Raw genomic sequence first — 15,846 nt, 5'->3', positions numbered from 1 at the left:
CAAATTTTTAATTTTAATAAACTCAAAATTTTAAGGCAATCAGGTTACTTACTTTTTAAAGTTAAACCAACAAAAAACAACCAAATTTTTTTACAGTGCATGAGCTCAGCTGTTTTTCGTAAAAGAATCTGCGTATCTATTTTTTTTTTTAAATATGATCAAACTAAAGGCTCTTGGGGATATGAATAACAACTCTATCAATACTCAAGATTAACATGAGAAACTCTGAGTGTTATGAACACTTTAAAATTAGCAACCTAAAATGGCATTGTCAGTTTTACACCAGCGAAAATGTGTGTGTGTAATGTCAGTGTTTGGTATTAAACTAGAATGCAAAATATTAGCATTTTTACTAGTGCTCTCAGACTTCTAAACCACTTTAGATTATATTTTAATAATATATTAGGTATTATTTTACATCTGCACTGGATTTAGGGGTTTGTGTTTTGATTGTTATGGCATTCGTCTTCGGGTTACAGAAAGATATTTTATTCAGCAAGGATGCATTAAATTGATTAACAGTGACAGTAAGACATTTATAATATTACAAAAGGTTTCTATGTCAAATAAATGCCGTTCTTCTAAACTTTCTATTAATCAAAAAATGTTTCCACAAAAATATGAAACAGCACATTGACAGTAATCAGAAAATCATCATATTAGAATGATTAGTGAAGGATCATGTGACACTGAAGACTGGAGTAATGATGATAAATTCAGCTTTGACATCACAGGAATAAATTACATTAAAATATTTGCACAGAAAACAGTTTCAATATTTCACAAGATCACTGTATCTTTGAACAAATAAATGCAGCCTCTGTGAGAGCATGAAGAGACTTCTTTCTAATCCACCCTAAACTGTTGAATACAGCGAGGCACAAAAGCAAACATTGCCTTTCCAGTGAGAGCCATGATTCATTTATTCCATGAGCAGTGAGGGGAGTGAGTGAACATGACATAAGATCTTAAGTTGGCTCCATTTAAAACAAATGAGCTATAAATTAGGTCTTCATCTCATGCGACTGTTTTAAGAGAAGCTGTTCATGCCAGCTTTAAATAGAAGACTCAGCAATACCGTTGCATTTGATGATGGCAAACGCTGTTAAATCGGCTCTCAGTGTGTTCTTTCACACTATAAAACTGAAGCGAAACTGAAGTGGCGATTATCAGCATGATGGTATTTTTAGAGCTCGTCTCTCCCCTGGGGTTCTGTGGCATTACCATATCGGACAACAGCATCTGGAAGAACCCTTAAAAGTGCGCGCCGGTGTGTAAATCAACACTTCTGACAGGCTGCTGAACGGATTTACGGCCTGAGCGGAGAGGCGTTCATTGAAAAGGTGGGGCGAGGTTGCGGAGAAACGGGAGTGAAAGGGTCCGGGGGACGCCGTGGTATTCTATTGTTCAAATCGCATTATATTAAAATCATCTTTTTGCCTCGTTTGTTGCACAATTGATGATTAAATAAAGTGTGATTTACAGACCGGATGATGAGATGAAAATAGAAAAGGCAGAGGTCATCGTGGGATATTTATATCTTACTCTGGAGTGTCAAAAAGGCCAACAATTCTAGATACTGAAAACGTTCATCTAATTCTGTTTAGGTTTTGTGTCATATGATACACGGTCTGTCATGTGGCTTTGGGAAAGGTCTTGAGGGTCACTCTTTTATTAATATCCGAACTGTTAATTGGATCCCAGCGGGGACTTATACACTAGGCTATAGCTCCAAATCAAATCGTGTCTCCACCGATGTGGCTCGAGGTTTCGGATTCCTCTCGTCTTAAATTAGGTGTTGCCTTTTTCTCATTTCTCGTTTAATTTCCGTTCTTTTGGATTACACCGATTTAACAAGTCATGCATGAATGAAACGGGTCAGGTTTCTGGAATATTGCTGATCAACTGGATGTGTTTTAAATACACTAGTACACTATTTATCATCAATAAATCCAGTTTGTTTTGATATCTAGTCTCACAGCTAGCCGTATATATTTAAGTTCCACAATGAACTGATTCTAAGCAATCTGAATAAATGCATTTCAATGAAATCAAAGCAAATAGCTAACAATAATATATGCCACCTTCTTGCTGTTGTTGAGTGCATTAATTTATGTATGACTGACCGATATGCATCACAAGTGAATTAAGTTTGTATATTTTAAACTGTATAAATCAGAATGTTAAGTCTAAATATTTTCCGAGTGTAAATGAACTTTTTAAAGTAGATGAAGACATTATCAGGCTCGTGGTATGGGACATTGGTAAGCCGTTGGTCAGTGTGGAATTGTGCTAAGATCTGGAGATGAGCAGCGGATACGTTCTTCTCAGTGCCGTTCACACTATCAGGCGGTTACTCGTCTTACAGGATCGCTAGCAGGATAGTTTAAAAAGATAAACTACTATGACATGAGGAAGAGATTAGATAACTGTATACGTCTGACAGAGCATATGGATTTACGTGCTCCGCCTCAGGTTTATGAACTGTTGATGGATATAGACTACAGACATATATCTGTCTATCTGTCCATCTATCTGTCCATCTATCTGTCTGTCTATCTGCCCGTCTATCTGTCCGTCTATCTGCCCGTCTATCTGTCCGTCTATCTGTCCGTCTATCTGCCCGTCTATCTATCTATCTATCTATCTATCTATCTATCTATCTATCTATCTATCTATCTATCTAACTATCTATCGTCAATCCATCCATCCATCCATCCATCCATCAATTTAATGAATGCATGCCAAGCAGATTAAAGTTATGACGTCATGCATAGGTCTAATAATAATACCAATAATATTGTGATATAGTGACACTTCATCCATAAAACTGAAAATAAAATAAGTCGAAAGATTTAAATAATATTTTCTTGTAAAATGTAACTCCAATATTCTCTGTAAAGTGTGTGTGTGTGTGTGTTCCAGCTTTCATATGCCAGCTCTGGTCTGGAAGGTTTTAATTTTACCATCGGTGCAACTTTATCTCTCTGCCCTGACACATCTGCTCCACTCTTTCTCTTCACACTGAACCCTTCTTCATTCATGAACGACCTTTCCTCCTCCCCCTACAGTTTTCATCATCTTTCTTTGCTTATACTATTAATTTGAGGTGCTCCAAGCACATGATTGAGACATTTAAAGCTTTCAAACTAAAGGTGCATGGAATTATTGTGGAATAAATATTAGAAGCAATGACAAGGAGGAAAATAAAACGGCACAATACATGCCATATTACAATATATCTGTCTACATCAAAGAAAAAAGATTTAATTGATCAATCTAACAGTTCGAAAACAGCAAAAATCTGTTTTGTTGAAAACAAAATTAAAGTTTGACTCATATATCTGATCTGACAATATCATCTGATAAAGAAACAATAATATAACCACAAAATACATGCAAAACTTGACAGTAAATATTGCTGTGCTGATTGGCACAATTGTGCCAAAGTTTTGTAAAGTATTTCTGTTAACAACACCAGCAATGCTGGTTCTACTAAACGTACTAGTTACTAATACTACTACTAAATAAGCAGCAGAAGTTGCATAAATACTAAAAAGCCCAAAAAAGAGACTGATTAAGAATGAAGGGAAAGCAGAGATACCTTCTGTGGGCTCAGGCATGGTTGAGGCTGCGTCTTGCTTGTCTTCCTTCGACTGACAGCTAGTGTCACTTTTTTTTGCTTTTTATTTCACAGTCCCTCTGTTATTCAAAGCGTTCAGGGAACTCAAATTACCCACCAAGGAAGGAGAGAGTGGGAAGGAGGGAGAAACCAGGGGGAGAAAAGGGAGAAGGACTGACACTTGAAACCCCATTTGGATTCTCCAAGACCAGGAACAAAGTTTGGAGGGATGGAGAGGGAGAAATACAGAGATGAGGGACTGGGCACGAGTGTTTAATGACAGACGTGTTAAGGTGTTGTTATTTTACAGAGAGTTTTACACCAGCTAAAGAGAATACCATCTTTCAACACCACTTTTCACAAGCACACCACAACATTTCTCCATTTCAATCCATCAGACTTTAATTGAATCTGCATTTTTTGCATTTTCTGTGGTGATTTTTTTGTGATGTATAAAGTATTATTTCAAAATAATATTCATATAATATATTGTAAAAAGTACCGGCAAGCAGGGTGGGGCCAAGAGCCGTGAGAATGGAGCGAGTCACACCGGTCTCAAGTCAAACGGAGGAGCTCCGGGAGTATAAAAGGGGAGGCGACGACTTGGGACATTTATGTTGTGTTTAATTATGTTTATATGTGGCAGCCGTCTGTTAGGGGCTGTCGCTTTACTTTTCATTTGTTGTTTGTTTATTCTGTCTGTAACCCTTTATGGCAGGGGTTGTCAAGTATATTTGGCCACGGCCAAAAAAAAAAAAATTTGCCACTAGATGGCGGGCCAGAATATAGTCAAGGGATAATTTAATAAATAAATAAAAATAACTCAAAACATAAAAGAGGATTTGACCCATTATTGGCATGTTTGATTGCTCTTAACGAACGATGTTTTATTATTTCCACTTTCCATTGAATTATAAATTTATTTTAATTTGCTTGTTACACATGGAACCTATTGTAATACTTATTTGACGTCACGTAACATACTTTTACGCTCAGAATTATTCCTTGGCATCCTCACGTAGTAAACTGCATTTTTTTGCAATCGTTTGCGTTTTGGAGGTAGGCTAAACGATTACATTAACATTGAAGATAGCACTATCAAGAGTCTAAAGAGGAAAGTTAACAGCGAAAACAGGGCATACAAACAAGAATGGGAAGACTGCATGCATCCTACCTGGTTTTGTGAATGCAAAGCTGGTGTGTCTAATCTGCAACAAAGTTGTCACAAAGAATCAGACGGCACCACGAGACAAAGCATGGCACCTTTTTTGCTGGTTGTTGTCAATATGTTTTGATAAAAAGGAAGCTGAATTTGAGTTGTTATTGTTCACATTTTGGTGCTGACGCCCCGCGATATAATCAAACGTTTCAATATTTCACTGTTCGTTTTGTCATCATACCAGACATGACACTTTTAGAGGCGTGTCAAGCGATCTATTCCACAGACTCTTGAATGTCTTTCAGAACTTTTCAAATTGAAAGCTCTGAATTTAACCCAAAATAAAACATTGCTGCTAAAACGTTGCTGTATTTTTTGAAGGCAAAATCACTAGACAAAACTGATTGAATGTTGATATAAATTCGCACTGCCCGCTCTGAGCGAGGCTTGAACTCTGTTTTTTTCTGCACGGTAGTCTGACGCTCTGACGATGAGGCTAAATGCTGTGTAATTTTCCACTGGCCACTAGACGAAGTGATCGTCTCTTGAAATAACGGGAGTTTACCTGCACAGTTCTCATTAGCTCGACTCCGTTACACTAACAGATATATTTCAGAACCAGCCGCTATCAAAACAATCCGCCAGATGCGGCAGCGCCGCGGGTCAGATATTATCGCTGGCCGGCCACTTTTGGCCCGCGGGCCGCCAGTTGCCGACCACTGCTCTATGGTACTAATTATGAAATCACAGCTAGAAAAAATTTATTTTAAATTTTACAGGCTAAATTTTTTTCCCAAGATTTGTTTTCTACATCTGTCTGTTGACCTTATATTTTTAGAATATTGTCTGAAACTTCACACACATTCAAATGCATTTTCACAATCTGAAATGTAGTAAAAAGTTCTTAGATTAAGCCAAGATTAGGCCTTAGTTCAATTAGGACATTTAACGGGGACATTGGATGCCCCATTTACAAGGTGTAAAATGAGTCTCTGATGTCCCCACAGTGTGTGTCAAAAAAACCTACAGATATTTTTTATAGCGAATTAAAATTGCCCCTTTTTGTAGGTGCGGTTTTTTGTGTGTTTCCCTTTAAATACAAATTCTCTTTCAAGAAGAGGGCGGAGCTTCAAGAGCTCATGCTCAAAGCCACTACAATCTCTATCATGCCCCAACAACAAAACCGAACAATCTCACGCTCTAAAAATGTCAGAAACGGTCAGTACTAGAATATCTGATGCATGGAGAAAGAACAGGTATAGTTTATAAATTGTTATCATCTTGCTTTTATCCACTATTAGTACAAGCCTGTTTAAGCGGCCAAAACTTAACTGATGAGTTTTATGAAGTTTATGGTACTTCACACAAAAGATCAATAAAAGCTGAATAAAACATTAAAGTGTGCATTAAAACCTTATCCAGAAACTCTCTCTCCCTTGCATTATCATCAACATACACAGCAAATTACACAAAAACACTCCTTACAATTAACAGTAAACAAATATATACAGACCGTATGCCTTTTCAGGGTAACTGGTAAAATGTATATCCATAAAACAGCCCTGATGAACTGTAATAAAGTTTGTGCTTGCCCTTACATTACTGCCGTGACCAGTGTCGCTGCAGACACTATAAGCTGGATCACGAAGAGTTGGTACTGATTTATCCTTGAGCTTTAACTTTTTAATAAAACCTGTGTGAATTGTTCCTCTTTCAGGCAATGCACCTGCATTGCTTACAAGGCATTGTTGACTGCTGGAGCGCAGAGAAAATGGCGGACAGTGTACAACTGGCTGAGGGTGCAAACTATGCTAAAGGAGGAAACGTGCAGATTATGGGGCGATAATATTATAATAGATCCTCTTTCTCCTTTTTATTAAAATTACACACATTCAAACGCTGTTGTAAAAAGAATACATGACGCTAAAATAAAACGGGCTCTGTTCTTTCTTTTAATACATTTCATGTTCAAATATTCATACAACAAAATATTATGGGGGGCTATAAAGTTTTGTAAAAATTATCAAAAATGCTGGCAGTGGCTGGCAACTTAAAGGTCCCATTTTTCGTGTGTTTTTGAAGCCTTGATTATGTTGACAGTGTGCAATATAACATGAGTTCATGTTTCGGGTGTAAAAAAAACACAGTATTTTTCACACAATTTACTTATCTGTACAGCGCTGTTTCCTGTCCTAAAAACGGCCTGATGATTTCCTTGTTCTATTAAGTCCCTCCTTCAGAAACACGTAACGAGTTCTGATTGGGCCAGCGCTTCCCGTGTTGTGATTGGACAGCAGCTTAGCGCACTTTGCCCGGAAAGGTCCCGCCTCTTACCATAATGGGGAGATGCAAGCTGAATGCAGCTCTTCTCCACGTGGGAGAGCAACGAGACCACGCCCCCTATTTTGCGTGTTCTTGTGGGCGGAGGGTTAGTCAACAAATGGCTCTAGTGACGTCATTACAGCAGGAAGTGCAGCGGTGTAGTCCAAACCGGCCGTTTGCTGTAGGCTTTGAAAGGGAACTTCTGTTAAATAAAATATCTCACTTGGTATTGAACTTTGAGCTTTATAATTTTACAGGTATTATTTATGCTCTAACAGCAACATTACACACTAACTAAAGTTTGAAAGATGGGATCGCGAAGAACGGGACCTTTAAAGAAATAAGAAAAAAAAAGCTGGCAGCGAAACAGTAAAAAAGCGTTATTATCTCCTTTCATCGTGTGCTACTGTGTTTCATTTGGTACTCACATGTGGAAATATCAAAACCTGACTCAAATTTTGACGCAACTGGAAAATACTAGTGGAACCGTGTCTTGACATAAGAGTTTTAAAAAAAACATTAATGAAAATCTTCCAAATCAATGATTAGTGAAAAATCGATAAGACTCTTCTTTTTCAGTGTAGCTGACACTTTTAGGATAATGTACCAAAATGCTTCACTTCCACAACAATTTATGACTTATGTTCTTCACCTCTGCCCTCACTGTTTCTATCCTCCTTGATCTTCAACTTCTTCCTTTCTTTTTTCGATCTTCTTTTCTGAGGCACTGCTGTCACAATCATCAATATTATCTTCTTAAAAATATATACTAACATTAACCTAAAACACAGGATAAGGGCTATTATACTGCCTGTCAGTAATGAACAATAATGCATACACAGAAAATATCTATCCCATGAAAGGACTTTGTGATTTATGCATAACACATTTTTGGTGTGCTGTGTCTTGTAAGTCCTGTAAGTTGTGAGGTGGGGCCTCCATGGATCAGACTTGTTTGTTCAGCTCATCCCACAGATGCTCGATTGGATTGAGATCTGGGGAATCTGGAGGCCAAGTCAACGTCTCAAACTCGTCGTTGTGCTCCTCAAACCATTCCTGAAGCATTTGTGCTTTGTGTCAGGAGCATTATCCTGCTGGAAGAGCCACAGACACCAGAATATCATTTCCAAGGCTGAACATGGTCTCAGCAATGCTTAGGTAGGTGGAGCGTGTCAAAGTAACATCCACATGGATGGAGGACCCAAGGTTTCCCAGCAGAACATTGCCCAAAGCATCACACTGCCTCCGCCGGCTCGCCTTCTTCCAATAGTGCATCCTGGGGCCATGTGTTCCATACAAGTGATGTAAAAGAAAATATGATTCATCAGACCAGGCCACCTTCTTCCATTGCTCCATGCTCCAGTTCTGATGCTCACAGTTTTGGTCAACTGTCACGGGTCAGCATGGGCACCCTGACTGGTCTGCGGCTATGCAGTCCCATACCCAACATTCAGACCACACGGGCCAGTCTTCGCTCCCCACGTGCATCAATGAGCCCTGGCCGCCCATGGCCCTGTTGCCGGTTCTCCACTGTTCCTTCCTTGGAGCACTTTTGATAGATAGTGCAGTGTGATGCTTTGGGCATATTAGGAAGGTGATCATAATATTATGCATGATCTGTGTATATTTTGATTTCCAGACAATTCTCCATCTTCCATTGTTCAGACAGAACACCACTGGAGTCGGACGACATGGGAACCTTGGCTTTAGGGATGAAGATACGTGCTTCAGATTCTTATGAGCTGATCTTTAACTATTTCGCTTATTGCTGTTCATTAATCCCCTGTGAGTTTGAAACTCAACTCATATTCCCAACCTCATGATGATTTTATTAATAGAGTTCTCATCCCATATCTGGTGTGGACAGAAGGATCAGTACACGTTGACCTGGGACTGCAGGGCTGGAGAAGAGAGACAATCTAAAGTATGTGTCTCATGCGTATAATGACATCACTGTTGTTCAGTCGGGCTGTACACACCATGTGGATATGAGCAATAGTCATATTTAGTTGCAATACGTGGCCTATGATTATTATGCTTATTCACATGAATAACCAACATGCAATTAGGAAGCATTCATTAAAATGTCCTTCATTTTGAAAGAAATAGAAATATTACTGTAAGAATGGATTTCACCTGAGAACAAACTCAAGAGATAAAAGCTGCAATAAGTCAATAAAACTTCACTCCTCTGAGTACAAGAGAAAACAAGACTCCACCTGGCCCAATCCTATTCTGACCCTCTCGCCCTCTGTCTCAGGGCCACACAAACATGCCAATCTCGCAGATACTGCCACAAGCGGTTTCTGTATGGACAATAGAAATACTTTTAGTGTGATTGGTAAACAGGTTTCATTCTCACATCAGAAGAAAGACAACTGGGATTGTTCCTCCGGTGTGGGGAGATGCTCATAAAGACATTTGCTCTCCGGCCCCAAGGATAGGTGTGACCATTTGGGCACGGGAAAAAAACCAAAAGCTGCATAAATATTTGGGCGCTAAATGTTTATTTTTCTTTGTTCTAGTTGAGTATTTAAGGGGAATTGGCAAACCACTCAAGGAAGCATCTGTATTCAGAACTTACATCACTCTTAAGCCCCTTTCCCACTGCACGTCGGACCCGCAATATTCCCGGAGCATTGCCGGGTCGCCTTCTGTGTGAAAGCAGCCACGTCCCGACATTGATTACCGAATTGAACCCGGGTCGGGGACCTAGTAACATTGCGGTTTTCGACCCGGGACGAGCGCTGTGTGAACAAAAGCTGAAACTAATGCCGCAACGTGTACGTAGCTAGTTATCGTGCGACTCCTAGAGCTTGTTTTTTCAATAACACAACCCTGCAGTGCCAGAAGAGCTCGTCGGTGTTTTAAACGCTGAGAGTGTTCGTATACAATATAAACTAAAATTAAACGAGCAGAAATGAGTGCAAACTGGACACAAGTCGAGACCACGGAGCTCCTTACTATCCGCGCTGAAGCTGAGATCGCTCGCCGTTATACGTCACATCAGGATGTCACGTGTCAACTTGTTCCGGGACCGTTACGATATTACGGTACATATTACGGTATTTCGCTGGCAGTGTGAATGGGCCAAATCTAGCGGCTCGGGAACAAATGCTGGGTCGCATTATCCGTGTATTTGCCGGAATCGCAGTGTGAAAGGGGCTTTTGTGTGTCTCTATTGCCAGGTAAATGATGACTCTTTGAAACTATTTTATGTTCATTTGTAATTGGGTTATATTGTATGCTGATCAGTATTATTTTCTTTTAATTCCTTTATTTTGATGTTTTGCCTGGCTTAAATAACTTTGATTGGTTCTTCTAGTATGGATCAATGCGGAGGCCTTTATTTCCACAGATTTGTTTCCAGGATAGATCAAACTGAGGACTCAATGACTGGAGCATGGGCCACAGCATTATGAGATAATACGATTTCTGTCTAGCCCTGTATTAGCATGTTGCAGCTTGCATGACTATTATTAAAATAACGCTTTTTGCTGAGTGAGCAGGTGCAACCACTTAAAGGTAAAATATTCATGCCGCAATCCTCTGACTAATATCAGAACCAGTCGGTTTGTGTATGTAATTCATTTCACGAGCATTCAGTCTCGGAGCGATAGCGGTCCCTTGATGAACGAAGATTTGAGAATCACTAAGGAAATCAACGATCTGAATTAAATCACAACTAATCCTTCGATCAGATCAGATTAAATTATTAATGGAGTCAGATTTAGAATTAGATCTTCACATTTTAATAGATTAAAATGATTTTTCACGAAGCGCCAGAAAAAGACATACACACAGAAGTCCATTGTTGGATTCATACGTTGGGCCAGTCAGGTGGAGTTTACTGTACACCATTATTTGACCGACTCTGTATATTGTTTATATCATTTATTTTAACCATTATCCACAACAATATTTTTTAAAAATGTTTTAGAAAGTCAGAGTTTATCAAAAACAAGATTGTGTGTATAAAATATTTTAGAATCATAATATAAACATTTTTAACCCTCATTTCCACCACAAATTATGTATTGTATTCAATAAATATTTTCATAGTTGAAGTTATATTTTAAACATGTTTTGAATATTTTCTTTTAGATTCATCAGCAGCATTTTATGCATTATATTACAATCATTCTGTGTTTTACCTTGTTTTTACTTTAATACATTCTTCCTGCTCTTCACTGATATTATGTTAAAAGGTCACAAAAATGTAAAAAAAAAAAAAAAAAAAAAAAAAAAAAAAAAAAAACTTTAGTGGCAAAATTGTTGGTCATGATATAAATCTTTTTATATATATTTTACAGTGTGATCAATTATCCCCGGTAAAAATCCCCGCATTTGAGGGGTATAATATGAGTTCTTCAGGTTTTTTTTAAACCCATGGACATGAAAAACAGCAGGGAACACCTGTTCTTAAGTGCTGAGTTGCTGACTGACTGTGTTGCAAATTAAGGACTACAGTAATGGCAACACAAAATGGCCGCCATCAGCCACTGAATCATAGTGAGGCTGCAAAGGTGAAGTCACAGCAGCATGACACCAATCATGTAATGTAATTATAATCAAATCATTTAATTAGGAGTCGGACTTTAATATTTAAATGGAGTTTTTAAAAATTGCTTTTTAATTTTTAATTAAAAAGATTATAATGCAAAATGTGCTAAATTATCACAAAATAGTATTGGTGCTGTGGAATCCTTATATATATATATATATATATATATATACAGTATACACTGTCAGAAAAAAGGGTACATTTCTGTCACTGGGGCGGTACCCTAAGGTACAAAACAGATAAGGTTCTGCTATGTACCTTTAAGGTACTAAATTGCACTCTTAAAGTACTGATATGTACCTTTTAAGGTACTAATATGTACCATTTAGTGGTGAGTAAGGTACAAAGATGTACCTTTTCACTTTTGTACCTTAGGGTACCGCCCCAGTGACAGAACTGTACCTTTTTTTCTGACAGTATACAAACACACGTCTCCTCAATTTAAAGTCTGGAGCAATAATGTGAACATGAGTTACATCAACGGCACTTTGGGAAGCCCCAAATCCTCATAAAAGTGTCTTGATGTTGCTGCATGTTTTGAAGATCAGTTGTTAAGTCATTGCATGCCATACACTCTAAATGGACAATCGGGTTGTTTTAAGCAAACATTTCACACAACCTCTGGGCTAAAACAACCCAATCGCTGAGTTTGTCCATTTTCAACCCAACTTGGGTGGTTTTTAACCCAGCATTTTTTAGAGTGTACAGTGGTGGCTAAAATATGTCCAGCATAGAAAACAATTACATATATTCACTCTTTATTCTAATTTTATTAATCTTAACTGTCCCTTTATCATAGACATGAAAATGCACTATCCAAACTTAAATGGTTGTAATTCAAGAATGCTTTGAAAAATATGGTTGGTCTTGTTTTAAAGAAGTCGTTTGCCAGATTATTGCAGAAGTGGATTCAATTATAAAAGTGGAAAATAAAAATGTCATAGAACACTTATGAAAATGTACAAAATGTAACATGTAAAAATATATTTTACACAACATATTTTACTCTAAAACTACAAGAATAAAGTTGTTTTCCAAATTTTAGGTTGATATCTGAAGAAAAAAGAGCGGTCAGTGAGATTTTGTTTGGGTGCAGTCTCAAACTTTTTCACTAGATGACATCCAAGCTCCATTACTGACCACAGGGCTCCTCCATTTCCATTTGATTTGAGTGAGCTGAACCAAATATTTCCATAACTTTCATACAATTTATGAAGTAGTCATTATCAGAAGTAGCATGGTCAGTTCGGCAGTATTTGATTTGAACTCAACCTCTAATAAACATCGCCACCACATCACAAATGGAGAATTTCTTTATATTGAAAAAGATGTCCGACCTTTTTTTCCCTAAAAAAATGTAAAGGATGTTATCTTTTGAACTCTTGGCATGAAAACAAACTGAGCTTTCTACCAATCTTTCATAATTGTTTTATGTTCATTATTATTTCAAAATAAAACTCTGAACATGCTGTATGAATATGAAAATATTTATGTTGCAAATTGATAAATTACTGCTCCTCTGGAATTTATTTAGAAAATCTAGAGATATAGTGTATATCTCCAGTATATGGCTAAAAGTGATATGTGTTTTTTGCTTAAATATGAGGAAAATGTTTTTATATTTAGCCTATATATTTTAAAATATAAGGGAAGAACAAAAAACACTAAACTTATGGTATCTGACATAATTATTTGGCAAAAAAGGCTAACTACAGCTACAGCATTTACTCCAACATAATCAGTTATTAATATTTCATTGGTCCACTCTTGTTTTTGTTCATACTTTCTTTGTATGCCAGCCTGGACAAAAAATAGGTCCGCACATATTTGGCATGTTTCATTGTGTTATTACTACTAAAACAATTGACTCCAATCACAACTATGCATAAAAAAAAATCCTTCACACATGTATAGTAATATTAAAGGGTCAAAATGCACATTTTACTTCGCTGGAAATCACTTTTGAGCATCTAACTGGCAGTTGTGGTATACATTTTATAAGTGCTACAAAAAAGTCATAATATGTGCAGTTATAGTGTGAATTACTTTTTTCATAAGTGCATTACAAAATCATGCAAATATATTTAGATTAATCTAACTCTTTCCCTTACAAAACTGCTATATCCTAGTGTGTCTAGGTATGGCCTTATGCGATTTTATTATAGTACAGTGTTGCCATGAGGCAACACAGTTTTTTGTTATATACTCTAAAACATGTGATGATATATAACGTAAAGTTCTTGAAAATACTCTTTTACTTACCAGGGCAGGTGACTCATATTTATGTGGGTGATTAACTGGACGGAAATAAATTGAAATTCTTTTTTCATTGGATAATATGTAGCTATGCTATACTACTTGTGGTGAAACAGGAAAAAAGGTCCACAAAATGGACCCCTGTGGATCATGTGACCAACTTTGTACGCTCTCATTGATTAGTATTTGAGTTCTTATTAAAAAAAATAAACACATTACAAATTGTTACGAGTTTACAGTCGTGAGCAGAAAATCCGGCCAGTGACCGCAGGACCTCGTGGCGCAACGGTAGCGCGTCTGACTCCAGATCAGAAGGTTGCGTGTTCAAATCACGTCGGGGTCAAAACTTTACTCTTCGCATTCAAAGCTTAAAAGCTTGACAAAGGACCACCACACATTATAATGATAATAAAATTATCCAAATATTTGTATTACACAAACAACTGGGCTCGTTTTCTCTGGCAAACAAACAAAAAACAAGTCTATAAGAATTATACAACCAATCGCTTTTCGACTTTTTCACTGTGCGTAAATCCACTTGGGGTTTAGAGCATTTATTTTCCCCACATTCATTTCCCACATGTCTAGTAGAATTATGTGGTTTTGTTTCATTACTACAGTGTATATTTTTGTTTCTTCATTTACCCTGAAAGAATGGAACTGAAATGTGACAACATGCCCCATCGGTGGGGTACATTGTAACATGACCAAAAGACAGTTTAAAATATTAAATTATTTAATAAAAAGATATATATATATATATATATATATATATATATATATATATATATATATATATATATATATATATATATATATATCCATGACAAACTAAAATATTTTGTCAATAAAATACAATTATAAACTTTTTTAATAGAAAAAAAATGCATTTTTAATCATTAAAAATAAAATAAAATTGAGTTTGAGAACTAACACAACTCAAAACACAGCTATATACACAGTATAGTTCAAAACATGATAATAGCTATTGACTTCTGAACATTGACGAGTCTTTTGCTGTTAGATCAGCATTACGATTGAAATAATATCAGATTTATATTATTTTAAATAAATACAAAAACAGAGAAGAAAATAAACTTAAGTAAGAAATGCACTTTTGCTATGGTTAAATAAATGTTTAGTAATATCTTCCAAAAAAAAAATTTTTTTTTTTATTTTGGCGCTAAATATTGTTGATATGGCAACTAGGCTACAGTAGACATAAGCACACCAAGTTTGGTCATGCTGGCATGTGTGGAAAGTGTTAAACCAGGTGTGTAACAACCAGGTAACAACTAACCCCGCGCAATTCTGAGATTAGTTGATGACAGATCGAGCATATCTAAATATTTTTTGGTCAATATTTTAATAATTATCATCTATAATCACATTTTCTGGGTCAGATCAGCAGATGGCGCTGCAGCACAATAATGAATGCGTCAGCTTATAGTTATGATGAATCACCCTAAACATAATCAGCGTCCCGACCGTAGACGCGTCATCCTAACACTCGACAGTATTTATAAACTACCATAATGCAGAATACTATAATGAAATTAATTTTAATGCCATCATAGACCTCGTGGCGCAACGGTAGCGCGTCTGACTCCAGATCAGAAGGTTGCGTGTTCAAATCACGTCGGGGTCAAACGTTTATTCTTTACACTTTAACTAAATGTAATATATTTATAGTGCAATACATGTAGAAAAGTTAATATCTCGTTCTGAATTCCAGAGAAATACATATTTTAGTATGGGTCAGATAATTAAAGGAATGGTCAGTTGATCATATATTACCAAAGAAATATAAGTAGCCCCCACACACACACCATTTGGACTTTATTTTATTTTATCTAGGAATCTAGGAAAATATAATGACAACAAATGGATCATATATATATATATATATATATATATATATAT

The 15,846-nt window shown here is 36.8% G+C and overlaps 1 protein-coding gene and 2 non-coding genes across 4 annotated transcripts in view; 2 read left to right on the top strand and 1 right to left on the bottom strand.

The window, feature by feature from the left end:
• Window positions 1–3,681, bottom strand: part of mybpc2b (myosin binding protein Cb) — a 41,181-nt gene extending 37,500 nt beyond the window's left edge. Inside the window, exon 1 of one of the 2 annotated variants that reach the window (XM_067435149.1) lies at window positions 3,605–3,681. In XM_067435149.1, coding sequence (XP_067291250.1) covers window positions 3,605–3,623 — 19 coding nt within the window. In that variant the 5' untranslated portion in view covers window positions 3,624–3,681. The remainder of the gene's footprint in view (window positions 1–3,604) is intronic. The other variant, XM_067435148.1, reaches the window with a different exon arrangement.
• Window positions 3,682–14,194: 10,513 nt separating this feature from the next.
• On the top strand, window positions 14,195–14,266 carry trnaw-cca (transfer RNA tryptophan (anticodon CCA)). Its single transcript has one exon. It is a non-coding gene; the product is annotated as a tRNA-Trp (tRNA).
• A 1,233-nt stretch (window positions 14,267–15,499) lies between these two features.
• Window positions 15,500–15,571, top strand: trnaw-cca (transfer RNA tryptophan (anticodon CCA)). Its single transcript has one exon. It is a non-coding gene; the product is annotated as a tRNA-Trp (tRNA).
• Window positions 15,572–15,846: the final 275 nt, after the last annotated feature.

The sequence above is a fragment of the Pseudorasbora parva genome, chromosome 24 (genome assembly GCF_024679245.1).
Source record: "Pseudorasbora parva isolate DD20220531a chromosome 24, ASM2467924v1, whole genome shotgun sequence".
Taxonomy (NCBI): Eukaryota; Metazoa; Chordata; class Actinopteri; order Cypriniformes; family Gobionidae; genus Pseudorasbora; species Pseudorasbora parva.
The sequence above is the reverse complement of the archived record's forward strand: the minus strand, read 5'-3'. Positions and strand labels throughout refer to the sequence as shown.